The 27,883-nt window shown below is 35.1% G+C and overlaps 2 protein-coding genes across 2 annotated transcripts; both read left to right on the top strand.

Annotated features, from left to right (window-relative positions):
* Positions 1 to 17,360: 17,360 nt before the first annotated feature.
* LOC142532244 (uncharacterized) lies at positions 17,361 to 18,434 on the top strand. The gene has a single exon (XM_075638559.1). It carries the CDS (start codon positions 17,361 to 17,363, stop codon positions 18,432 to 18,434), a length of 1,074 nt encoding a protein of 357 aa, XP_075494674.1.
* A 2,913-nt stretch (positions 18,435 to 21,347) lies between these two features.
* Positions 21,348 to 25,428, top strand: LOC142532833 (uncharacterized). Its single transcript, XM_075639339.1, has 8 exons — positions 21,348 to 21,564; positions 21,653 to 21,853; positions 21,948 to 22,070; positions 22,289 to 22,326; positions 22,446 to 22,527; positions 22,769 to 24,571; positions 24,728 to 24,867; positions 24,997 to 25,428. The coding sequence occupies exons 1-8, from the start codon at positions 21,508 to 21,510 to the stop codon at positions 25,166 to 25,168; spliced, it is 2,616 nt and encodes an 871-aa protein (XP_075495454.1). The 5' UTR covers positions 21,348 to 21,507; the 3' UTR covers positions 25,169 to 25,428.
* Positions 25,429 to 27,883: the final 2,455 nt, after the last annotated feature.

Genomic DNA, 27,883 nt, shown 5'->3' on the forward strand with positions numbered 1-27,883 from the left:
TGATTGTAATTTTAATGAGGAAATCTTCCCAATGTTAGGGGGAGAACAAAAACATACCGAAAAGGAAATTACATGGTATGTATCATCATTGTTACATCTGGATCCAAGAACAAAACAATGTGAAAAAGATGTACAGCAAATTGTGCACTTGCAAAGAATAGCAAATCAAATACCAGATGCATTTGCAGACACAAAAGGGATAACTAAATCATATATACATGCTGCAAATGCCCCTGATCGAATTGAAATTTCGAAGAAACAAATTGAAAATACTCATGATGTCATTAAACGCCTGAAGCGTGGAAGGCCAGTCGGTTCCAAGGATAAAAATCCTCGAAAAAGAAAATTCATAGAGAAACACGATGATCACAAAATAAAGAATGATATTCCTGAAGAAACACATGATGATCACAAAATAGAGAATGGTGTTCCTGAAGAAACACATGATGATGAAAATGTTCTGTCAGAACCACAAACTGATGAGAATCATGAAATCTCTATCAATTATATTAATACTGGAAAAATATGGAATCGAAAAGATATAGAAGAAATTGATGATATATTTTCTTATAATGTGGCAATCGACATCATAAATGATATCGAAGATTATGAACCAAAATCTTTTGGTGAATTTAAAAATCGGCATGATTGGATAAAATGGAAAGAAGTCATCCAAGTTGAATTGGATTCGTTAAATAAACGTAATGTTTTTGGACCTATAGTCCTTACACCTGAAGGTGTAAAACCTGTTGGATACAAATGGGTTTTTATTCGAAAGCGAAATGAGAAAAATGAAATAGTAAGATATAAAGCTCGACTTGTTGCACAAGATTTTTCTCAAAGGCCTGGAATTGATTATGAAGAAACGTATTCTCCCGTGATGGATGCAATTACGTTTCGGTATTTGATTAGCTTGGCGGTATCTGAAAATTTAGAAATGCGTCTTATGGATGTTGTTACAACTTACTTATATGGATCACTTGATAGTAATATATATATGAAAATCCCTGAAGGATTTAAGATGCCTGAAGCACAAAGTTCAAAACCCAGAGAATGTTATTCTGTGTAATTACAAAGATCGTTATATGGGTTAAAGCAATCCGGCCGAATGTGGTATAATCGGCTAAGTGATCACTTGATGAAAAAGGGATATGTAAATAATTCAATATGCCCTTGTGTTTTCATTAAGAAAACAACATCCGGATGCGTAATTATTGCTGTATATGTTGATGATTTAAACATCATTGGAACAAATAAGGAAATTCAAGAAGTTGTGTCATACTTGAAGGAAGAATTTGAAATGAAGGATCTTGGAAAAACCAAGTATTGTCTGGGTTTACAAATTGAACAAAAAGAATGTGGAATGTTTGTTCACCAGACAAATTATACAGAAAAGATCCTTAAACGTTTTAATATGGATAAATCAAATCCTTTAAGTACTCCAATGGTTGTTAGATCATTAAATATAGAAAAGGATCCATTCCGTCCATGTGAAGATGATGTAGATTTTCTTGGTCCAGAAGTACCATATCTAAGTGCTATCGGTGTCCTTATGTATCTTACAAATTGTACAAGGCCCGATATATCTTTTGCAGTAAATTTATTGGCAAGATTTAGCACATATCCAACAAAGAGACACTGGAACGGAATTAAACATATATTCCGTTGTCTACGATGAACGACAGACTTGAGACTTTTGTATTCAAAAGATGCTAATCCAAGTATAATTGGTTACGCTGATGCTGGATACTTATCTGATCCACACAAGGCACGTTCCCAAACTGGATATGTATTTACTCGTGGAGGCACTGCAATTTCTTGGCGTTCACAGAAACAAACGCTCGTAACAACTTCATCAAATCATGCCGAGATTATTGCACTACATGAAGCAAGTCGTGAATGTATGTGGTTAAAATCAATGACCCAACATATCCAAATCTCATGCGGATTATCATTTGACGAGAAGCCTGTGATACTATATGAAGATAATGCTGCATGTGTTGCTCAAATGAAAGAGGGATACATAAAAAGCGACAGAACTAAACATATTCCTCCTAAGTTCTTCGCATTCACCAAAGAGCTAGAGAAGAATAAATGTATTGATGTTCGTCACATTCAATCAAGTGAAAACTCATCAGATCTCTTCACAAAGGCACTTCCTACGTCAATATTCAGAAAGCACATATATAATATTGGGATGCGCAATCTACGAAATTTGTGAAGAATTGTTCGTGTCAACATGAGGGGGAGCTTACGTGACTGCACTCTTTTTCCCTTACTATGGTTTTTATCCCAATGGGTTTTTCCTAGTAAGGTTTTTAACGAGGCAGTACAAAAATACGTAATGAAGACATCATCGTATCATGATCATCATCACAAGGGAGAGTGTTGAAAATAATATTTGAATGTTGAAAAAAGTAATAGTTGAATATTTGAATGTTGAAAATAAGAGTTGTAAAATTAGAAATTTGTGTGTGATGATGTAGGTAATGATGTATTTTATTTTTGGATTATTTGTAAAGATTTCCTATAAATAGATCTCTCATTTGTGAAGAAATTCACAATTGAGTAGAGAGAAAAATATAATAAAGTGTGTAGTTTGGTAAATTTTGAGAGTTTGAGATTTTTACATTTTACCATAAATTTTTACTTTTCACAACAGTTAGAAAGATATTATAAATATACACAATCCCAATTCATTACTTGAATAAAACAGTGTTTTATCTGTCACCCATTCCGAGTGAATTACAGCCGTGGTTGTCCCAATTTTATCATGTGAGTGAATTACAGCTGTGGTTGTCCTAATTTTATCATGTGAGTTCGTTTTTAAATAATTTATTCTTTTGCTTTTCTTCCGTTTTGTTTGAAAATATTTAACTTACATGTTCGATCCGACATGTTCTTAATTCTATCCTACATGTAGGGGCACTACCCCATGATAGAATTAAGGGCCCAAATTTAGCCACACATACATGGGGTCCACTAATTTTTTTTAAAATCACATATGTATGTGAATCTTGTCCATCCAAACCAGTGCCCCACATGTAGCATCGAAGCTACCGAGATTTTGGGTCTACAAATTAATTATTTGTAGCGGACAATACATGCAATTCTCTGAGCGCACAAACCACTTGAATATTTTTGTTACACTATATTTCCATATTTTTTATGTGAATTATTAATTTTGTTTAAATTCCACTTTTTTCTTCAGACGTGTGTGTAGGGACTTGGGACCAAAGGCTTATTATTAAGTCAAAATATGTAATTATTAGCATAGATATTGAAGGGAAATTTTATCTCCGAATTTAATTGATTTAATTTCTTAACTTAAAAGATTTTCCTAATATTATTTTTTCCGTGTTGATTTGATTGTGTATAATATTTAATGAAATTTTGCTTTTTCTTAATGATGAGATAATTATATAAATGTTATCTTGATAATGTATCAATAATTAACCTTCTTTGTTTGATAGGTTAGAAAAACTCTAGGAGAGAGATGATGTTTATAAATAAGAAGAGGAGGAAGCTAGCACATTTATTATTTATCAAATAAAAAATCCCAAAACCCTACCCCAAACTTTTATAAAACTCACGCCTCCCACCCCCTAACCACACAAGACTCCTATCACCCTCTAAACACACGGCACACACACGACTATTGCAAGAAAAGGCATCGGTTTTCTTGAGGAATTCATCCTAGGGTTTGTCGTCGTCGTTCTTCGCATCGTCATCATATTTTCGTGCGTTATATACGCAAAGGCACGTCATAATTCTTTCTTTTCTCATCTATCAGACCCTAATATGTATTTGATTATGATTTGCGTGAAAAACATGTTTCCTTTTTTATTAATTTCGTTTTTATGCATAACCATGTGTTTAAGGTATGTTTTTGTTCCAAAACTTGTTTTATAATTACATGAAGGGGAATGAAGGGGCTGCCATGATTAGGAATAGTATATGGAACGTTTTTACACAAGTTAAGAGTCTTAAGAGGCATGGTGATAGGCTGCACGAGAGCTAAGAACAAGATGGAACGAAATATTGCATGTTTTGTGTCAAAGTGTTCGGTTAAGGGGAACAACCATGCATAGCTTGGCTTTGGCTCAACCAAGGCTTGGCTAGGACGTGTTTGGGTCAGTAGAGGAAACCTAGCCACGCTAGAACTCGAGCACAGCGGCTGGGAAAGAGTCCTTTTCCCGAGCCATATCGCGAGGGACAGCTGTGCGCGATGGATTGTGGCTCGGCCAGAGTGGTCAGAGCTGGGCTATGATAGGTCTCTAAAGTCCTGAGAGGATTTACGAGGGGGTGGGCTTGGGTCTGGCTCGAGGGTAAAGGTCCTAGCAAGGGTTCGAAGAGTCCTAGTGTGGTAGTGAACTCACGCGCAGCTACTATTTTGTGCAGGTGGCTTCGCTGCGGGCCAGGGCTGGATTCTAAGGGTTCAGTAGGGTCCAGGGGAGGTCTGGTCAGGGGTCGGCTTAAGGTGGCTTGGGCTTGGCTCGATAAAACCGAAAGTTGGCTCCTAGGTTTTGGCTTATGGTTCGGTCCTTAGGGTTTAAATGGCTAAGGGTTCGAGCGTGGTTCAACGGTGGTCAAATCATGGTTCACGAGGGCTAAGTAAATATAAAAAATCTATGTTTAAAGTTTGGAAATTTTACATTAAAATTTGATTTAATTCGAGAATTAAACGCTCCGCGAATTAATAATTAAATAATAAATAGAAAGCATCGAATTTAAGCTATATAAAAATATGAGAAATTTAATTTAAACTTAAATAATTATTTGGGATGGTATAAAGTCAATGAAAGTAAAAAAATGTCAAAATCAAGAAATTTTACGTCTAGGGGTAAAACAGTCATTTTATACCTAGAAAATAGTAAACATCATGGCAGTACCCTGAATGCTGTATTATGTGTAAATATGATTATTTTAAATGTTGATTGAATTTTTATGATAAAACGTTAAAACTAAAAGACAAGTTGTATGCTTGGTTTTAGAAGAAAAATGATATTTATATGCATGATTTTTATAAAGTGATGAAAATATGAAATGTTGAAGGAAGTGAAGTAATTGTGACTAATACGATGATACGATGATATGTTAATACGTAAGGCCAAGGCTCAGTTGACGGATGAGAGTGTCGCTGATGTCCCCGCCGCCCAGTACTGTGGTTACATGTAGATGGATCCTTCGACCCCTAATACGAAAATCACAATTGACGATCTGAATTCAACGAAAGGAAAATGTATACTTATATGATGGATATGAATATGTATATGATGATATGAAAATGTTTAAGTTTATGCATAATTATGAAATATATTTTAAGTAAAAGTATTTTCACTGTTGCATGTGATTGTATATGTATTACTTGTTATCAAGGTTACGGTTTTCTGAGTCTTTAGACTCACTAAGTGTGATCGATGCATGTGAGTATGATGTTGATGCTAGTGGAGGTCTTGATGGTTGATCTTACTGGACTGAAGGTGCACATAACTCGAGGACCAACGCTAGTTTTTCAGCATTTATGTTTTATGACTTATGATTTTAAGTTCATGTTAAATATTTTTACGACTTTCATTATTCTTTTAACTGATTTTTGAGAGGATGATAGAGTTGGCTTTATTTTTAAATATTGTTAAGTTTAGGTTTGGTAAAACGTTTGACGATTTAATGTTTTGAACTCTTTCCTTTGGATTTTCAAATATAGTTGGTTGTTTTATTTTTAAAATAGTGCAAAGTATTTTAAAGTATATATATACGTATTCGGCCGAATTGAGAGTGTTTGGAAAAAAAATTTCTAGTACTTTTTAAGAAAAACGAATAGTGGACGTTTCAGTTGGTATCAAAGCAATGTTCCTGTAAAGGGTTGTGCCACCGTAAGTTCTGGGAAGCTCGGTCGTCAAGCCTCAATATGTAAGTTTAATTGCTTTATATGATTTTTATGATGTCATTTGCATGATTAAATGAATTATATGTTTACGTCACATGTTTAATAGATTTTTGGGAATAAATGTTTTATATGCTTTAAGTTGCTCAAAAAGGATTAGTATATGTTGCATGATTAAAAAACTTAGATTTAAATGCATGTTGGTTACATTTAAAAATTTGAAAAACGTTCAGATATAATGCCTCCTAGACGTGCACTTATTACTGATGGGTAAGCCGAGAATACTGAGAACCGTCAAGAGAATGCACCCCGCCTCCTAATGGGGATGCTGCTATACGCGCACAAGAGGGCATGACCCGCTTTTTCGAGCGGCATTTTCAGCAGGCTCCTAGGCCACATCACGACATCTATGATCAGTTCCGGAGGCTAGGTCCGAAGGAATTTTCTGGCACCACTGATCCATTTGCTGCTGAGGCTTGGATTATATCACTTGAGGTGCATTTTCGCTATCTGAATATAGGAGATGTCGACCGCGTTAGATGTGCCACTTATATGTTTCAAGATGATTCTTCTCTATGGTGGGAAATAGCTGAACATTGTATCAATCTCGCCACACTTGCTTGGGAGCAATTCAAGAATATATTCTATGAGAAGTACTTTACTGCTGATGTCCGAGGACGATTGAAAAGGGAGTTTATGACTCTCCGTCAGGGAGACACTTATGTGGCTGAATTTGTGAGAAAGTTTGATAGGGGCTGTCACTTTGTGCCCCTCATTGCTAGGAATGCTGCAGAGAAGCTTATACACTTTATGGATGGCCTTCGACCTACCATACATCGTGACGTGATGATGATGCGGCCCTTGGATTATGCTGCTGCCACTACTTATGCATTTCTAGCCGAGCAAGCATTGAATGATATTGATTTTGAGATGCAATGCAAAAGACAGCAACACCAGCAGAATACTCAGCCGAATAAGAAGCCATATATGGGGCCTTCTAGAACTCAAGGGCAGCAAAAGCCCCAAGGCCAAGTGAAGAAGCCAGGACCAGCAAAACCACCACAACCTGGAGCACCAAAACCTGCAGAGAGGCTACCATGCAAGGAGTGTAACTGTTTACATTATGGCAAGTGCATGTGGGGATCTTTTAGATGCTTCATATGCAAGGAGGAAAGGCACAAAGCTGCTGATTGCCCAAAGAAGAATGCACCCAATGTGAGAAGAGCTTATGTTATGCATTCTGAGGAAGCAGAGGAGGAGCCTGACACGACCCTTATCACCGGTAACCTAGTTATTTAACGTTTTTATTGCATGAAATTTTAAATTGGTTATTAGAATTTATTTGGGATTAAGGATAACCTAGTAGAAATTAGGTTGCATGTTCTATCTTAGTTGGAATTAGGAAATGACAAGGAACACCATAGAAATAAATTCCAAATAAGAATTTTAGGCTTAAAATTTGAGTTAAATCAAAACTTTGGGCTTGTGGGATACTTTCGAAAGTTCGAGTACCAAATTGCAAAAAATTCGAAAATATGGGGCATAATTGCAACATTCCGAAATTTTAAGGGCTAAGCTAAAAATGTCGGAAGTTCAAGGGATGAATTGATAAAAAAACCAAAAATCCTAGAGCAATTAAAGAAGTTTTAAAAAATTTCAGGAGCTGAATTGCCAATTTCCGAAGCTTTTGGGTAGAAGTGCAAACTTTCAAAAATTTGAGGACCGAATTGTAATTTTTGAAAACTGGAAGGACTGAATTGTAATTAACAAAAATTTAAGGGGATAAATTGTAATTTCTGAAAATGTAAGGACCAAAAGTGCAATTTTTGAAATTTAAGGGATCAAAATCGAAATTTCCGAAAATTAAAGGGGTCCATTTGCAAATTTCGAAAAATTGAAGGGTTAAAATGCAATTTTTCAAGAAATGATAAGGTCCAACGCGTAATCTTCATATAACTTTGGGAAAATAATGATAGAAATTCCTTAAGTGTCGGCATGAAAAGATTTAAAAGACGTTTTCGACGCAAGGAGGATATTCATTCTAGGTGTAGCTACCTACGCACTGCTAGATTCGGGAGCTACACGTTCATTCATATCTGAAACTTTCGTCAAGCGACTGAATATTATTCCTGAAGATATGGGATTGGGTTTCAAAGTTTCTATTCCCTCCGGTGACCAAATGGTCACGTCTAGTATTGTAAAGAATCTGGAGCTTCGTTTATATAAAGATGAGATTCGGGCCGATCTTATCGTACTCCATATGCCTGAATTTGACATCATACTTGGTATGGATTGGTTATCAGCGAATGGAGCTTCGATAGATTTTCGTCAGAGATCAGTGTCTATTCGACCGCCTAGTGAGAAATCTTTTGTCTTTGAGGCGGCGAGGAACAAGAAAATGCCGCACATTATCTCTTGTCAGTGTGCGAGGAAACTTATGAGACGAGGATGCCAAGCTTTTCTAGCATGTGTCACTACAGCGCATGCTCCTATCAGTAGAAAGTTAGAGGATGTTAATATTGTCAGAGACTTTCCTAGTGTCTTTCCTGAGGACGTTTCTGGCATTCCACCTGACCGTGAGGTGAAATTTTCTATTGAGTTGATACTGGTCATTGTACCCATTTCTAAATCACCCTATCGTCTAGCACCCGCTGAAATGAAAGAATTAAAAGATCAAATTAAAGAATTGTTGGACAAGGGTTTTATTCGCCCTAGTTATTCTCCATGGGGCGCCGGTATTGTTTGTGAAAAAGAAGAATGGCAGTATGCGACTCTGTATCGATTGGTTAAGTTGTAAACTGAGCTTGAGTTTACGTTTAGGAATGTTTATAAATATGTTTTGGGACATTTTAAGGTGTTTGGTAAGCTTTGAGTCAATTTTAGATGTCCAGGGGTAAAACGATAATTTTTAGGTTTCTAGAGGCAAAATGGTCATTTTGCATCCGGGGTGAGATTTTGGTCCCGACAGCGCCTTGAGCACAATTTTATTACATTTTAAATGTTCATGCATCATGATCGTAATTTTTAATATTTTATGAAACTATACGTTGTATGCTTGGTTTCAAGAAAAATTGCATATGTGCATGATTTTTTTTAAGTGATAAAGATGGTAATGTTTTGAATGATGGAAATTAGTTGTGGCTATCAAAGTATATGTAAATGTTTAAGACGTATATGTAAATGCTGATGATGAGGCATAGGCACAGTGGATGGGTAATCCTGTCACTGATGTCCGACAATCGTCGGGTACCGCGGTTCTATGTATGATGGATCCATCGTAAATGATGATGTACGATAGTCACCTCTAATGAACTGAATTCTCCAAAGGATACGTTAAATGGTGGATGATAAATAATGAATGATGATTAAAAATGAGCTGTTTTGACACGTTACGATATCATATGACATGTTTACATTACGCTTTTAAAGTTCATGAAAGATATATTGAGTATGATATTTTTTACTGCTGTGTGCTATATATAGGTATTTGTTATTTATGGTACAGGTGTGTTGAGTCTTTAGACTCACTAGGCGTGTGTGATGCAGGTGAGTTCGATGTCGAGGAGAGTACTGGAGGTGCTGGACTCTGAGTAGGCAGACCTAGTGGGGCGACACGACCCGAGGACCTCATGTTTTTCCGCACATTTACGATTTTATGTTATTGAGAGGATACATGCATTTGATACGCTGTTTTATTTTACTGTTTGATGTTAGGATTTTTACTCGTTTTTATTCCGCTATATTTTTATGGGGGATTACTTATGATTATTTTTAAATAATATTTTTGTAGGACTGCATGCATGTAATTTATTTAAATGTTTAATTCAAAATATGAGCTTTACAAAAAAAAATCCACACTTTTTAAAACGGTAGACGTTTCAGGTATATTATCCGATAGGGATCCAAGATTTGTGTCCCGATTCTGGCAATGTTTCCAAGATGCCATGGGAACCAAAGTCACCCTCAGCACGACCTTTCACCCACAAATAGACGACCAAACTGAAAGGACGGTCCAAACCTTGGAGGATATGTTAAGGGCATGTGCTCTAGACTTCAAAGGAAATTGGAGTGATCATCTACCCCTAATAGAGTTTGCTTACAACAACAGCTACCACAGTGGTATAGAGATGGCCCTTTATGAAGTGCTCTATGGAAGAAAATGTAGATCCCCACTGTATTGGGATGAAATCAGGGAGAAAGCCATCACCGGGCCTGAACTAGTACAGATCAAGGTTGAGAAGGTAGCTATCCTCAGGGAGAAACTCAAAGCAGCTCAGGACCGACAAAAGAGTTGAGCGGACTTGAAAAAAAGACCATTGGAGTTTGAAGTCGGATTAAAGCAATGTCGGTGTCAGTAACATCTTGTACCCGGTGTGTGACACTAATCGTACTCAACAGAACCACCTGTGATAAATAAGTTGAGTCTATTCACATGTAATCCAAGTTAGGTTCATTGGAAGGCTTTGACAAAGGTTCTTACATATTTAAGATACAACTTAGATTATAGGTTGCATTATACAAGATATCCTGATGTTCTAAAGGTATATAGCGATGAAAATTGGATTTTGACACCAAAGACTTCAAATCCACTAGTGGCTACGTTTTTAGAATTGGTTGTGGCGTAGTCCCTTGAAGGTCATCCAAACAAACTTGCATCGCTAGGTCTACAATGGGATCTGAATTTACAGCACTAGATAAAGATGCGGAATAACAAAAATGACTTCACTACTTTCTAGAGGATATTCCTTGTTTGACAAAACTATTACCTACAATAATTATAAATTGTAACAATCGGTCGACAATTGCAAGCGCAAAAAATAATATATATAATGGTAAGTCTTTTAATATTCGTCGAAGACACAATAACGTGCCATAATTGATCTCCGGTGAAGTTATCACTATTGATTATATCAAATCAAAGAATAACTTGACAGATCCGCATAACAAAGCCTTGAATAGAGATCAATTATACTTTGTTAAGATAAATGAATTTAAAACCTACAAAATGAAGTTTTTATAATGAAACCAACCTTGTTGATTTCAGAACTCAATATCTTGATTCAGCTAGACAACTAAACTATGAGAACTTGAACTAAAACTCAAGAATTATTCCCTTATTTTTCCTAGGACGATGAGTGTTATTGTCTACCAATGTAGTGAGGTATAAACATTGTAATTTTAATTGTTCCTTGGCTTGTAAAAGGAAGAGTGTGATAGGATACTCTTAAAAATAGACCACCTTTGTAAATGTGTGGACGAGCTGTCTCAACGAAACACTTATGAAGCCAAGAACTCTTCTATGGCCAAAACGGACACAACCTGAAAAATGAAAAGAAATTGTGGTAAGTTGTTCTGTAGATACTGTTGTCTATTATTACAAAAACCGCCAAGAAGTTCAAGATATCATTTTCACATTGTGGCCTAGAAAATTCGATAGTATTCTACTAACGAAGGTTATAAAGCCATAATACACCTTTCTTGATGCGGTGATTTTTCATGTAAACTCTCTTTCGACATCACATGCATTAATTTCATTCATCTGGGGAATTTTTTGAAATTTGAGCTTAATGAATTGAAATTAAGAAAAGAGGAATATAAAACTTGAAACAAAATATTGGAGGAGAGAATCGGCACTCCAAAAGTTTATTGGAAAGTGCGTAGGAAGCAGCGCGTCCCCAAAAAGTGCGCCCTAGCGACCCAAGAGTTGTCTAGAATTTCCAGGAAGAACATACTGCACTAGAACGGCCTTTTTTGGCCACCCTATCACCCAATCTTCTGCTTTGATTTTCTAGGTTGTGCAGCCCCGGGGCGCCCGTCAAGTGGCATTTTTCACGAACATGTGCATTGTTTTTCGAGTTTTTCTGATTCTATTTCATCCAAATGATATCCTCTTATGGTTCTCATCATTATGGACCAAGATACACCCATATGTTTGAATCAACACGTCCTTTCAGATTAACAACATTAAATACTTGGTAAAATATTATTTAAATCAATTATTTTTTTGAAATTCTGAACACACTTGCATTTCATCTTGCTTACACGAAACCGAGAATAGTTTATATCATTTACTTGTTATTGAAATTGTGATTATAGTTTTATGATCACAACTTGAAGTTGTATTTTTTAGAAGATTATATTGTCATTTTTTTCCTAAATCACTAAGAGCGGGACAAAATCTTGTTAAGGACATAGTATTCAATATTAGCCCTAAATTGATATTTTAATTACCATCTTCTGAATTTTCCATTCGCAGACATCGTCACAAAAGTTATTTAGTTTTTGGTATGTATGTAGCTAGAATTTTGTTAAATTTTCGGGAAGTAACTAAATGTGGGGCTAAAATTATTGGTTGTATCTATGAAGGAAAAAAAAAAAAACAAAACCAGAGGGAGAGAGAATATAATCTGTCATTTCAATTGTGCGTGGGCTTGGAATGAAAGGAAACCAAGCAACGTTTAGACGTACGTCTTCTTGTGCAACAGTGCTTGTATCCAAATAAACTGTCCATATTCCGTGTCGTCAATTCTAACAATCCACGTACGAACAGAAATTTACACTTATTTTAAAACCAAATCAATTGTAAATTGATCAAAATGACATTTTGGTTTAAACTCTTGGATCATTCAATCATGGAAATAATTGTCTTTAATATATATTCAGATGCAGGGAATTTAAGCTTGTCAATTAAAATTGAGGTTTTATTAGTTTTACTTTGGCGGTCATATGAAACTTTGAGTTATTACAAAGGGAAAGTGCAGTAAGCCCAAATTTTAGGACAAAATATTTTTAGGAATGGTTTGAAAATTGAAATGTCTTTTTATTTGGTAGATAACAATTCATGTAAAAAATAGTTGGATAAAATTAATTCATTCACAATTCTAAATAATAATATGATATATATTATTAATGGGACATGATGAAATTTCTCTTTCGATCTCTTTCAAATATGCGAAAGAGTTCCATATATTTTGATTATTGATGACCTGGAAAGGTTGGATTATTTTTGAACTCGGACAAGAATGAAGGGTCAAAACAGAATCAGATTTCAAGCTGCTTCCAAGAAACTGAGTAGAGCCGGGTAGAAATTAACTAGGGTTCAACTTCTCGACCAGGGTTGAGGCCACTCGAGCTCATCCCATCAGGCCAAAACAAGCTCATTCTGTCGAAAATCTTCACAAGGAAAGAATGCATATGGTATATTGTCAATGAAGCTCACCTAAGCTACCCAGGCATCATCAATTATAAAGTTCAAATTCTATAAATTCGAATCGTTTATTTTTGCTATTTAAAATTGTTTACATATCTAGTTTGGTGTATATTAACAGGATTGGGCTTCATATAGTAAACAACAAGATCGCTATCTTTTAACATTTACTATTTATTGAGCCTTTCTAAAACCCAATTAATGTTCAAAAAGCATATTATGCCTACGACATCGTCTTTCCCCCACAATCCAGGAGGACAAAACGAGGCTTCTTCTGTAAATTAGGGGGTGAGGGGTGAAGATTTGTTGGATAATAGTTTTTCATACCCGAGCCTAACCCAATTGTTAAGACTACCCGAACTAGTCGGGTACCCGATTGATTCCTGTTTATGTCTGGTCTGGTTCAGGTTTCGTAACTATACGATCGTTGCAAATTGAAGAAGAAGAAATCATGTTGAGTGGTGATAACATGACAGCTAAAGTATCTATCCGCAACATTAGGTCTGGAGTGGAAAATGGGCAGGGGACTCTCCAAGCCCAATATTGAGTTCTTGGCTTTTTTTTTAAGAATAAAATAAAATATATATATATATATATATATTATAATGTATAACAATCCGATACGGATTCAACATTATTTATTTATTTTTAAAATTTTAAATATAATTTTTTATTTTAAAAAAAAAGTAAAAGAAATCTTTTGAATCCATGCATGCAGGTAATTATGTATTTATCTATTATTGAAATAATTTTATTTTCGATTATTTGTTTTATTTTTTTTTAATATTGTAATATGTAATTCAGAACTATGGAGAAAATTGTTTAACATTTCTTGAAGCAATAAGCAGCTTCTAAATTCTCATTGTTTCAGCATTTCTTTTCCCTTCGTGGTTTGTTTTTTCTAATTTACTTTAAAGTACTTATTTTTTTTTGGAATATTGAAATTATTTTTTTTTGTAATATTTCTTATAATATTTTTCATTTATTTCAGTTTTAATATTTTTCGTCGGTTTTATCACAAATTTCATACGAACACTTTCGAAAAGATAATTTCAGGTAATTATTTTTTTAATTGTATATTTTTAATTAATTATAATAATAAATTGAATTATACTAATAATTATAATTTTTTAAATATTATATTTTTAATAATAATCATGATATAACAATAATAATAGTAATAATAATAAGACAACAAATAAACAAAAGTTTGTGATTTTTAAATGTTTTTCGGTTTTAATATTTAAATATAATTATATTTTTAATATAAAAAATTAAATTTAATATGACAGATTAGTTAATATAGTGTATTTAATATATATTAAATATTAAAATATTTAATCACGTTTGTAAAAAAATTATAAGTGTTTAGTATGGAATAACTTACGATTACGCTATAAATTTGGTAAACTTAATATAAATAAAATAAAAATGTTTATGTTCATGCAAAATAATATAAATAAAATAAAAATGCTAATTCGTATATTTTTTATGCAAGGATATGTTTGGAATTTAACATACTTGAAGGCTAATTTAATTAATTATATTATTTTTTAAGATCAAATTTGACTATGGGGTTCTATAGAATGCTATTTTAAAAAATATCTCTTTGTGTCATTTCCCGAGACGGTATAAGCATAAACTGTCGCTATATTTAGCGACAGGTTTAAAAAAATCGTTGTTAATTTTAAATTAGCGACGATTTTAGTTTAATAATAAAACCGTCGCTATTGGCGACATTTTTAATGCAACCGTCGCTAATAGCCGTATTACCCGGTTTTTTATAACCGTTGCTAATAAAAAATTGTCGCTAATAGCGACGGTTATACAAAAAACTGTCGTAAATTGTTTATAAATATCCGCATTTTCGATCCATTTTTCTCCACATCACTTCACAACACTTAAAAATTTTCTCTTTTAGATGATTTTAGTTTCGATTTAGGGTATGTTTTTTCATTTCAATTTTTGGTTAATTTTTAAATGTTAGTTAAGATCATGAATATTGTTAGCATAGTCAGATTGTAAGTTTTTTAAAAAAATTTATTAAATTATAAAAGTAATTTTGTTTTAAATCAAAAAATGTAACGACAGATTATGATATACTGTCGCTAAAATTAGCGATGGGTTTTGAACCGTCGCTAATTAGCGACGGCTTTGTCAAAAATCGTCGCTAATTTTAGATGTTGCGTTTATGAATATTAGCGGTGTATATTGCACGATGTGGATAATTGTATGAACGGCGTGCATATGCACGTCGCGGATAATAGTATTAACACCGTGAACATGTACGCCGCGGATAATCTTGAACTTTCAACAGCTTGCAGTTGTGCAGCGTGCAATGTGCGCCGCGGTAAGAGAATTTGCGCGCTGTGAAAAATCATTTTTGTTGTAGTCAGGGGCGGAGGTATATGTGGGGCTGGGTTGGGCTCCAGCCCCACCTAATTTAAAAAAAAATTAAATATGGTTTATTTTAAATTTTTTATTGATTAGCCCCAAAACCCAATCTATTTTTTCTCTTTTTTTCACTTGTCTGATACCCCATCTCTATTATTTTCTCTCAAACTATCACAATTTTCATTACTTCAAATGGTCGTAACTTCATCATTGATCGTCATTTTTCAAAATCGATTGTAGGTTCGGAAAACCCACGGCATAAGCTTTCTTTTAATACCAAAATTTCGAAGTTTCTTTTTCGTCTTGAAATCAGCCGTCACCCATCGGTCGCCGTTTTCACCGAAAATCATGAGGAAATCTTACTGTTAGACTGCTACAGTTCGTTCTTATTGATCTTAGTTAGATTGCGAATTTTAAAGGTAATTTCAGATTTTAGTGTTTCGAAATTTGGGTATTTTGGTTTTTTTGAATTTCGATAATTGATATATATTAAATTGTTGATTGTAAGTACTATATTTGAGTCGATTGATTGTATTTATAATTTTTTGGAATTTATTTGAGCATTATTTCGAAATTTCAGATTTTATATTGGGGATTGTCGATTTTTAATGTTCATTATTTATTATTTGAATGTTTAGATGCTATAGAAAATATCAATGCAAATTTATGGAATTTTGTAGGAATTGTTGAAAAATTCAGAATTATGTAAATACGATTTTCGAACTTATAAGGCTGTAAAAATTTTATATTTAAATATATTATGCCTTAAGATTGTCAAATGTTAACTTCAGAATTATTTTGGAATAATTATAATTGTTCGAGGTTTATTGGATTAAAGTAACAATTATTTAGTGTTGGTAATGTTGATTTGATTCAGTTAGCCATAATAAGTTAAACTAAAGTGACATTTTATGCTGTAGACAGTACCAAGGAGAAAAGAAACTCAAGAATGAAGAAAAGGAAAACCATCGACTCATTTTTTCAACAAAAAGAGCATACATCGGCAAGTCATGATCATTCTACATCCCATATTGATGTCTCAAATCCCAGTGATCAACAGCTTAACAAATCTCCTAGAATTGATGTTGATGTGAGTTTTCTTGAACTTGATCCGGCATTACGTACTCCGATATGGAAATATCCTGTTAATCAAATGGATGAAATTAGACGAGCTTATATCAAGATGGGGCCATATCAACCAATTAAGAAAGAGTATCCACCGACCAAATTTGGAAATCAAAATCGACGATTCCAAAGTCACTGGTTCAAAAAATTTACTTGGTTAGAGTACTCTCTTTCGAAAGATGCTGCATTTTGATTTCCGTGCTTCTTATTTGAACATAAGCATCCTCGTAATCCTGCATTTACAATTGATGGATTCAAATATTGGAAGCGAGTTAATGATGACGATAGATGCGCATTTTTGATGCATATATGATGCAATACTTCACCACATAACAATGCTGTAGAATATCTTGACAATTTGATGAACATACCTCGTCATATTGACAAAGTGATAAATGCACAATCTTCAGAAGAAAAACATAAGAACAGATTACGGCTTACAGCAACTATTGAAAGCATTAGATGGCTCACTTTGCAAGCATACGCATTTAGAGGGCATGATGAATCTCCATCTTCTAATAATCGTGGAAATTTTATCGAGATGATAAATTTTATAGGAAAAATGAAGTATTGGGGACATCGTCTTAGAGAAAGCTCTTAAGAATGCAAAGTATACTTCACCAGATATTCAGAAAGATGTCTTAAATATCATTTCCAACCAAGTGAGACAAGATTCGTAAAGAAATTGGGGATGCAAAATTTTGCATTTTAGTTGATGAAGCGAGAGATGCATCTAACAAGGAGCAGATGGCTATTGTATTAAGATTTGTGGATACTGAAGGCTTTTTACGTGAGCGATTCTTTACTATTGTACACGTGACAGATACAACTGCTGCAACACTTAAGAAAGAAATATCTGATGCACTTGGTCGTTATGACTTGCATATCCACAACATGCGCGGACAGGGATATGATGGTGCTAGCAATATACGCGGTTCTTGGAATGGATTGCAGGCTCTTTTCTTGAAAGATTGCTCGTGTGCATACTATGTACATTGTTTTGCTCATCGGCTTCAACTAGCATTAACTGCAGCTGCTGAAAAAGAGGTATCCATTTGGTTATTCTTTTCAAAATTGAATTCCATTTGCAATCTCATCAATGCATCTCCTAAACGGCACGGCGAGTTACATTCTGCTCAAAGAATTGAAGTTGCGCATATGGTAGCTACTGGTGAACGTGATACAGGTAGAGGATTTAATCAAATTGGAAATTTATTACGACCTGGAAAGACTCGTTGGAGTTCTAATTTCGACTCACTTTGTAGCATGATTGATATGTATAGCTCTGTGATTACCGTGTTAGAAAATATGGTGAATGATGAAGCTTCTAATTCCATTCGTGGTGAAGCTAGTGGTGCATTGATTGCGATGAAGGCTTTTGATTTCATATTCATATTACACTTGATGCATAAGATAATGAGGATAACAAATATTCTTTGTCGAGCATTGCAAGAGAAATCTTTAGATATTTTAAATGCAATGGATTATGTTTCAACAACTAAAACTTTGCTTCGTACTTTGAGAGAAGAAGGATTTGATCTCCTACTTAGTCATGTGAAAGAAGTTTGTGTCAAGTATGACATTGAGATACCTCACGTGGAAGCTCGTTATAAATCTGGTACAGGTTGTTCTTGTCAACATAATGATTCAATCACAGTTGAGCACCACTATCGATTTGATGTATTTAAAGCTGCAATTGATTTTCAAGTTGAAGAGCTTAATAATAGATTCAAGGATGAGACAGTTGAGCTTCTTAAACTTAGTTGTGCTTTGGAACCTAAAAAAAATTTTAAGCTTCTTAATGTTGATCATATCTATTGACTTGCTGAGAAATTCTATCATCTTGATTTCGATTCACAAGATTTGCATCACTTGAGAATGCAATTGGATCACTATAAACTTGATGTTTCTGGCGATGAAAGATTTCAGAATTTATCAACTATTTCTGAATTATGTCGAAGATTATTTGAGACAAATAAGTCAGGAACCTACGATTTGATTGACACGTGATTTATATATTTTTATCTACGTCGTTTACTTAGTTATCGAATATGATATATTTATTTAATTTACAGGTTGATTCGTCTTGTTTTAACTCTCCCCGTTTCTACATCAACAACGGAACGAGCATTTCAGCAATGAAACTTGTTAAAACAGCTCTTCAGTAACAAAATGGAAGCATAGTTTTTCGGAGATTCTATGGTAATCTACATCGAATGAGATTTGGTTGAAAAAATTGATAACGATTTAATAATTAATGAGTTTTATTCTAAGAAGAATCGAAGAGCACAACTTCAGTAGTGTTTTAGCTTCATGTTTTTGAAGGTATTAAATATTAAATACTCTTGTTCTATGTTTTTATGAAGTCAATATTTACATATTTTTTATTTTAAATTTTTAATTTAATTATTTATTTTATTAAATATCATATGGGACGGAGCCAGGCCCAAGTAATTTTGAATCCTGGCTCCGTCCCTGGTTGTAGTGTTTGGAAATTTTTTATTTTCTTTCCACAAACAGCCCAACCGATCACTCCCATAATATTCCTTGATTAATTTAGCAACTTTCAAGCAAGAAAAATGCAGCACAACACCCTACGTTCGTCCTCCGTTCTTCCCGGCGTGGATATTCGATAATTCGTGCGTTTTAACGCAAAGACATGTTTTAATCCTTTATTTATATATTTTGATACAAATTATGCATGAAAACCGTTGGTTTAAAGTAGATGCATGATGGTTCACGGTTGGTGTTGATTTTGGTTCAAAACATGCATGATAATCACGTGTTGTTTCACGTTTCTGATTGCTGCTTCGGTTGGTCTCTCCTGGGTCATCGTTGCTGGTTATGGGTAAGCTTTAGGGGTGTTTAGGGTCATATTTGATGGCTGGTAAGGGCTAGACATGGCCTGGTACACATGGAAGAGGACTCACGCACAGGCCACGCGCATGTGATGAGGTATGGCTTTTGGGCATGGGGTTTGGTGTATGGCTGGACCTGGGCTCGGGCCTATGGTTTAGGCAGTCTCTAAGGGTCCTAGGATGACCCTATTTAAGGTGGTTCACGGTTTGGTTGGCTAGGGAAAGCGCTGGAACCAGAAAAACTATAGCTGCAAAAGTTGGGGGGTGCATGTAAGGGGTTTTAGGTGGTTTGCTGGTGCAGTTCAGTGTATGGGCTGTTTAGGGGCTGTTGGCTATGGTTTGGGACATGTCTTAGGGTCCTAGGATGAGTCTTGTGGTGGTGGTTCATGGGCTGGATGGTCGGGTAGAAGGCTGGAACAAAAAACGTGCAGCTGTGCACAAATTGAGTCTCATAAAAGGGCTGTCACGGTTTTGGATTGTTCGAGGCTTGGGCTGCTGGTCTATGCTCGAAAGGGCTGGACCAGGTCTCATGGGATGTCTAAGGGTCGAGTCTAGGGTCTGGTTCGGGCCTGGTTCGCGTTGGTTCAGGCATGAAGTTGTGAGAAGCGTATATGTGTCGTAGTGCACCAAAAGGGGTTGTTTCTTGGATAAGCTGTTGTCACGTTTATTTTGGGCCTTGGTAATAGTTCGGGGCTGTCTTAGGGGCTTGGATAGTAGGTTAGGATGTGTGTTAAGTATGGTTCGAGTCCCGAGTCGTTCGATAGGTTGTAAGCTATTTTATTTAATTCGGGAATCGTACGCATTCGAGTGCATCTTTGGGACTGTGTTTGGTTAGTTAAATATTGAGCTTTTGGTAGCATGTCTAGGGCGTTCCAACGAAGTCCAGGATGTTCGTAAATATGTATCACGTGCAAAATAATTATTTTTGAGCTATGCGATTTGTCTTGTGACCAAATTATGTTATGGGTTTGGAAGCCGGTGAACGTATCCGGGAACCTCTCCAACTCCTTTGGGAGATTATGTTATGTTAGGGAGCGGACATCTAGTCCAGGGGATGTGGTGATCCCTGCTGACACAGTACTGCGGTTTTGTTTGATCAAACAATTTATGTGTATGAGCCACTTGCATTGAACAGAACTCTACGCAAAATTATTTATGATTATGATTATGCATAACAAGTATGAAAATATGATTTTTATTAAATTGTTTATGCAAGAAAGTCATGTTATACATATTTATGCTTATGATATTTTATGTACGAGCTCTCTTAAAATTGCATGAATTTTTACTACGTATTATTCGTTATTTACGGTTTATACATGCTGAGTCATTAGACTCACTAGAGTTGATCGATGCAGATAATGTAGTTGAGGAGGCTGGAGGTGGTGACTAATGAGCAGGCTCAGGCCAGTGGCAGTGCAAACCCGATGACCTTGTAGTTACCGATGACCTTGTAGTTTAAGTTATATTACTACGCACGTTTTTAAATTATTTACTCCGACTTTTTATTTATTAAGATTGGTGACAAGCAAATTAAATTTATGATTTTTGTGAGACTATTTTTAAATTAAATTAGTCGTTCTTGTATGTTGGTGATTTATTTTAAACGATGGAATTTAAATATTAAATTTTATTCTAATATGGACCGTGACAGTTATTTATTTTAAAAGTTATATTTATAACGTATTATTTAATAAGAAAATTTTAAATTTTTCCGTAAATATTAAAATAGTAGTATTTTAAGATACGGTTTGTCACAATAAAACATTAAAAATATTTTTAATAAAAAGACAAATTGTGAGAAAAAGTAAAAAAGAAAATTTAAAAGATTGCAATATAATCAATGCAAAATCATTAAATGTTTCATAACCGGATGTTTTTTTAAGTTTCAAACATAAATCTCCGAACTGAAAAGTCAAAACCAAGAACTAATCGACTCCGCGTTGTATCTTTTTCTTGACAAAGCTCAAGTCAACCAAAATACATCCTAATTCTCACCCGGGTTTTCCAGATATCATTCATAATTTCGAGAGAAAATGCGAAAGGAGAAGAAGTTCGATGCTGTCTTCAAGATGCAATTTCAAGCAACACAGGTACATTCAATTTGTAAGTAAGTTATATGGATCAGAACTTGGTTTTGCACTGATCAAATTTCATGATGATGTCTTCAAATAACTGCAGGTGCCACCTCTAGAAGCAACGGGCCTCATGATTTCTCTGATACCTGTTGGTTCAGGAAAGCCAACCGCAAGATTAGAGAGAGCCGAGATCCTCGAAGGAACCTGCACATGGGAAAATCCGGTTTACGAAACTGTAGAATTAGTTAAGGAGACCAAAACAGGGAGAATCGGAGAAAAATGTTATTACTTGATTGTGTCAACTGTGAGTGATACATATTACTTGCCTCTTCCTAGCATTCAGAAACTAAACAAGTAGAAGATACCAAGATCACAGTTTTGTTTTCGCGACGTGGCAGGTATCATCGGAATCGGGCTTTCTCGGACATGTTCAGATTGATTTTGCAGATCTAGCAGAGGCTACCGACCCTAGGAATTTAACTCTGCCTCTGCAAACTTCAAAATCCGGTGGCATACTTCATGTTAGTTCCTTCTCTTATATTCTTGCTCACATATCCGTACACAAGATTGGACCCATTAAAAAATTATCAGAAAAATTACGCAACGAATTTGAGTTTGAGGCTCATATGCACACCACGAAGTAGCGGAAACTGTTAAATCATTGACATTTATAAGGTTTCAACTAGAACTTTATCATCACATAATATCTTTCCTCTTAACTACTTTGGAAAAATTCCAGGTTACAGTTCAGAGGGTGCCAGAAGATCATGATGCAAGGTAAACAGTGATTAATATAAGAAGAATAAACATGCTCCTTCCCTGCAGAACTATATGGAATCTTGCATTTAAAAAATAGCCTAATAAAGCACGGTTTCTCTCCAAAAACAAAACAACAGGAGCACTGAAGATGGTGAAATGTTGGATGCAGAAACAAGAGATCGTTACAGCAACATCAACGGAAGTCTACAATCTACTGAAGTAAGGTGTCTCTTTATTAGGAATAAAATTTAGAAATTCAGAAGATGGTCTACATGTTACATGCTTAATAGAAAGATTATATGAACCGCAACTTGTGGGATGATGTTCTACTCTATCATATTCAAAAGTGGCTTAAATTGTAGGCAAATATATCATATCCTTTAATGATGTGCATTTTGTACGTCAAGAAGCATTTCACTCTTGACTGTGAGCATTAGAACTTAAGTTTTTTGTTCTTTAGAGTGAGGCCTCGATGGAAGCAACAAGTTCAGGAGATGCTGAATCCCAAAACAATCAAATGAAGATGTTAGAAAGGAAGGTTGAAGTTTCGGAAAAGGAAGTAGAGTCTCTTAGACAGCAAGTGATTAGTGAAAGCAAGAAAGGACAGCAATTATCAGAGATGATTGCTCACCTACAAGAAGAGAGAGATGCCATCAAAACAGAATGTGAACAGCTCAAATCAGATTTCGCAAGTGCCATACAGAAAGAGACAGAAAGCGTGAAACTTTTACTCGAAGGTATCAAGAAAGAGCTTCAATCTGAGAGACATTTGAACGATGAATTGAAGTTACAATTGCAGAAGACAGAAGATTCAAATTCGGAATACATTCTTGCGTTGAGATATCTTAATAAACAGATGGATCAGAAAAACATGGAAACCTCTGAATTTTCGAGCAAAATTAAAGCCCTTGAGAGTGAAAAGATGGACTCCGATGAAGAAAAATTGTTGAAGCAGACAATAGAAAATCTCAATTCTGAAATAGAAGTCCACAAGAAAGAAAGAGAAGAGATATTGATGGATGTAAAGAAACTTACTGCAGATGCTGAAAACTTAGAGAGAGAGAGCAAGCAAATATGCTCAACATTGCAGCAAAATCTGCAGGAAAAGATGGAAATGGAACAAAATTACTCGGAGGCTTTGGCTACAGTGAAGCAGCTCGAATTCCGTGTAGAAACTTTGGAGGAAGATGTCAAAAAGCAGCAACTTCAATACTCCGAAACGCTGACTTTAAAGGAAGAGCTTGAGATTCAGGTTGAGAACCTACATAAAGAGCTAGAAAATCAGGCACAGCTGTATGAAGAAAATTTGAAAACAGCAACTGAGGCGAAAATCAATCAGGAGCAGAGAGCCGTACGAGCCAAGAAGGCCTTTAGGGAGGCAATGAGGGATAACACAAATATGGTTGAGCGACTACAAGAGGAATTCAAAAGTCTTACAGATGAAATGTCATTGAAGATTGAGGAAAATGAAAAATTAGCACAGAAATCAACTGCAGAAGCCACTGAGTTGCAACAGAAGAATGAAGTTCTTGAATCCCTACTTCAGAAAGCTGAGGAAGAGCATCAAAAAACAAGAACTGAATACGAAAGATATGTTCACGAGTTTGAGGAAGTCAAACAGCTTTCTGATGAAATGTCGTTGAAGATTGAGGAAAATGAGAAATTAGCACAGAAATTCATTGCAGAAACCACTGATTTGCGAGGGAAGAATAAAGTTCTTGAATCCCTTCTTCAGAAAGCTGAGGAAGAGCATCAAATAACAACAACCGAATACGTAAGAACTGTTCATGAGCTTGAGGAACTCAAACAGCTTTCAGATGAGATGTCGGTGCAGATTGAGGAGAATGAGAAATTATCACAAAAATCGATTGCAGAAGCCACAGATTTGCGATTGAAGAATGAAGTTCTTAAATCCCTTCTTCAGAAAGCTGAGGAAGAGCATCAAATAACAAGAACCAGATATGAAGGAATTGTTTATGAGCTTCAGGAACAAAACAAAAGGATATACATCGATGAACGTGAAGATCTTGAGAGACAATTAGCTTCAGTGAGAGAGGAAGTGGACAAACTTAAGCAGGAAAATATTTCCATCAAGTCTCAAGTTGATCTAAAGAATTTGAAAGAAGTGAATTTAAATTTAGAGGTGAAGAAGCTGAGATTGAAGAATAGTGATTTGAAGAATCACTTGTCGCAAGTGGAATTGGAGAAAGAAGACCTGAAGAAAGAGGTGGCTACGTTACAGGAAGTTTTCCATAAGAATAAGGTTAGTAACTGTCTGAAAGACAACCAAGAATTTCATGATAATTAAACTAGATCAGACTGATAGAAATGATTTCGTGGAAAAAACTGCCTTCAATCATTCATTACAATTGCATCCATTTGTGATATTCTCATGATAAAACGCTTAAATTGACTACAGGAAAATGCACAAGCCAAGAATATTAATACTAGCGAGTCCGAAAGAATAGGAAACATGGAAAATAATACAAGTTTGGCCAACTTGAGAATTGTCGATGACCTTAGAAATCAAATTGAGCTCGACAGTGCACAAATAAAAAGGTAACATTATGCATCAAATGAAACAATAATTCGTTCATTTTTCTTTAAACAATTCTCTCTCTTCATATATATACCACATAATCAACTGATTAGGACTATGAGTCACTTGCTTTCTGTTATGTTTCCCAGCTTGTTAGGTGAAGTTGAATACCTGACGGAAAGGAACAGAATCATGGAAGAAGGCCTGGAAGAAATGCATGAGAGATACTCAGAAATAAGCCTTAGATTTGCAGAGGTAGAAGGCGAACGACAACAGCTTATAATGACCCTTCGTAACCTGAAAAATGGAAAGAAAAACTAGCCAGTTAGGAGATTGTTGGATCCGTTTGCTGAGAAACCTTTTCCCATTTTCGGTGCACATTTTCTCGTTCAATACTTTGTAGCAATGAAATAGCAATCCTCAGTTTGGAAGAAATCCATTTTCTAGAAGAAAAAGCTCCAAACCCGTCAATATGTACTTGGCATTTATACTAAAACCTTTCTGTGAGATATAGGTGATTTTTGTTTTTTTCAAAAAAACCAATGAAAACATTTGTATTATCCCGATTATTCCTGATTTCTTGTTTGGCGTCTGACCATTACGATTTACGATATGAATGGTGTGCTCCAAATGCAATGTACGATATAAAGATCAAATATAGTCGTCAATAAAAAGTGACAATAATAATCTCTTACAGCACCATAACCACGTAATTGGAATCTTTTTATTTTAAAATGTGTTTTTTACAACAATTATTGCATGCATGTATTTAAATACATTTTCGAGATTTAGTTTATAAAAAAAATAAAATTCTAACAGTATTTTAAGTAGTAGACGTTTCATTATTGATTAAATGATAGTACTAATAGTGATGACTACTAATATGTAAAAATTCTCATAATGTTCTAGAGAGGTTTATAATTAATTAACTGATAAGTTAATTAAATGAATTAAATAATAGCTATTTAATTAATTAATATGTCTATGTATGTACTAAATGTGCATGTGTAAATATATTAATTTATATAAATTTTTTTTTTATATGAAGATATAAAGATTTGTTTATATATTATTATTATATCATGCATTATAAAATGTTGATAAATACATGATATAATAATAATATAAGAATTTTATTTAATGAAAATTAATAGTCCTATTGAGACAATGATTATGAATACTGATAGAAGAGAAATTCTTGATGGGATCAAGAATCACACTCTATAAATGTAACTTGAGGGGCATAAAATACAACATAGTTTTTGCACATAAGATTCATCAAATTCCTCTCCACATCACAAGAACTCTCGGCCATCCCAAAATTTTGATAGAAAAATTCGGTCAAGCAATTTTCTTCCATGGCCGCGCCCCGAGCTGCTGCACCGACTCCGGAGTTTGGAAATTCGGACAATCTAGTCTCAACGCACAAATTTTTTGTGATTACTAGTGCAATCCAAACAATCAACACAGTTTCTGATTGTGGACCCAATTTAACGTTCAAAAGCGGAGATCCGTTCGAAGGAAAATATAAGAAAGATCATTTCCGTTAATTTCGGATTGATTTGGAGTACAACTTAATTTAATAACAATTTTAAAATTTTCGCTGTGGACAAACAAATATCAACGACATTTTGGGGAGTCCCTGCTTATCTACGTTCCAATTATGTGGTTATGGTGCTGTTAGAGATTATTATTCCTGCTCGGAAGCAGAGGAGCTGTCACTTTTTATTGACGATTATATTTGAACCTTATATCGTACATTGCATTCGGAGCACACCATTCATATCGTATATAGTCATCAGGTTAGCGTGCGCACATCCAGCCCCGCCCTACTCAGTGTTCGGCACCTCCAGTCTCTTCATCAATATGCTCACCTACATCATTCACACATAGTGAGTGTAAAGACTCGACACGATAATCGTTATAACAAGTACATATACATAACATGCAACGGTGAAAAGTACTGTAATCAACATACGTTTCATGATCTTAAAAGCATGAACTTAAACATATCGTATCAAAACATAACGTGTCTCATCATATCATCATATATGTGTTCATTTTCTTTATTTGAATTCAGATCATTAGTTGTGATTTTTGTATCAGCTCTATTTGATGTATACATCTACGTATAACCGTGGTACCCGACGGTGGAGACATTAGCGATAGTATTACCCATTCACTGAGTCTTGGCCTTACACGTCATCGTATTATCGTGTTAGTATTAGTCATAACCAACTCTCATCATTCAAAACATGTTATCATATTCATCATTTATAAAAATCATGCATATACGTAAATTTTTCTTAAAATTAAGCATGCAATGTATTTTTCATATTTCCATAAAAGATCGTGTTCATGATAGCATATACATTAACAACGTGTAATTTTGTGATCAGGGCGCTGCCAGGACTGCTAACTCGACCCGGTAATTGCCATTTTACCCCTGGACCTCAAAATTTCGACCCGAAGACAACCAAACTCCTAAAAAAACCTCAAAACATATTTACAATCGATTCTTAGACGTAAACTCGAGTCCATTTCATAACTTATTTGATTCGTTTTAAAACTTGGACTGGGTCCCGATTTTAATCCGAATCAACCCGAAACTCAACCAATTTTTTCCAAACTTGAACCACGCCTTAACCGTATCCTACCAGCCCCTAAACCACTTAAACCAGACCACTTAAGACCCTCGAACAGCTCCTAAAAGTTGCTAGATTTTCGGCACTTTGATTTTCTACAAACCCTAATGTGTCAAGCTCCCAATGTTTCGATCCTAGAGCTAACAGACTCGAACCAGCCTTGAGCCAACGTCACCTAGGACTAAGATCACGCCAAGCATGCCCTACTAGACCAACCCTGGCTGCACACACTGCCCATGCAAATCGTCCCACGTGATTCACCCAAAACAAGCCCAACCCTAACCCTTCTCGTGTTAGAGTAGGTGTCCGTCGAGCCAAGTGTTGGCCGAAGGTTCACCTTGAAACTCAATGTATAAACAATCTTTATTTTAATAGTATTTGAAATTATTGT

The sequence above is a fragment of the Primulina tabacum genome, chromosome 18, assembly GCF_025594145.1.
Source record: "Primulina tabacum isolate GXHZ01 chromosome 18, ASM2559414v2, whole genome shotgun sequence".
In the NCBI taxonomy this organism is placed as follows: Eukaryota; Viridiplantae; Streptophyta; class Magnoliopsida; order Lamiales; family Gesneriaceae; genus Primulina; species Primulina tabacum.

Bases quoted from the DNA above. Each gene is read 5' to 3' on its own strand.
- LOC142532244 (XM_075638559.1), top strand. From the start codon at position 17,361: ATGGCTATTGTATTAAGATTTGTGGATACTGAAGGCTTTTTACGTGAG.
- LOC142532833 (XM_075639339.1), top strand. From the start codon at position 21,508: ATGCGAAAGGAGAAGAAGTTCGATGCTGTCTTCAAGATGCAATTTCAA. The intron at 21,854-21,947 runs GTGAGTGATACA...GCGACGTGGCAG, and splicing joins ATTACTTGATTGTGTCAACT to GTATCATCGGAATCGGGCTT. The intron at 22,528-22,768 runs GTAAGGTGTCTC...TTTGTTCTTTAG, and splicing joins GAAGTCTACAATCTACTGAA to AGTGAGGCCTCGATGGAAGC.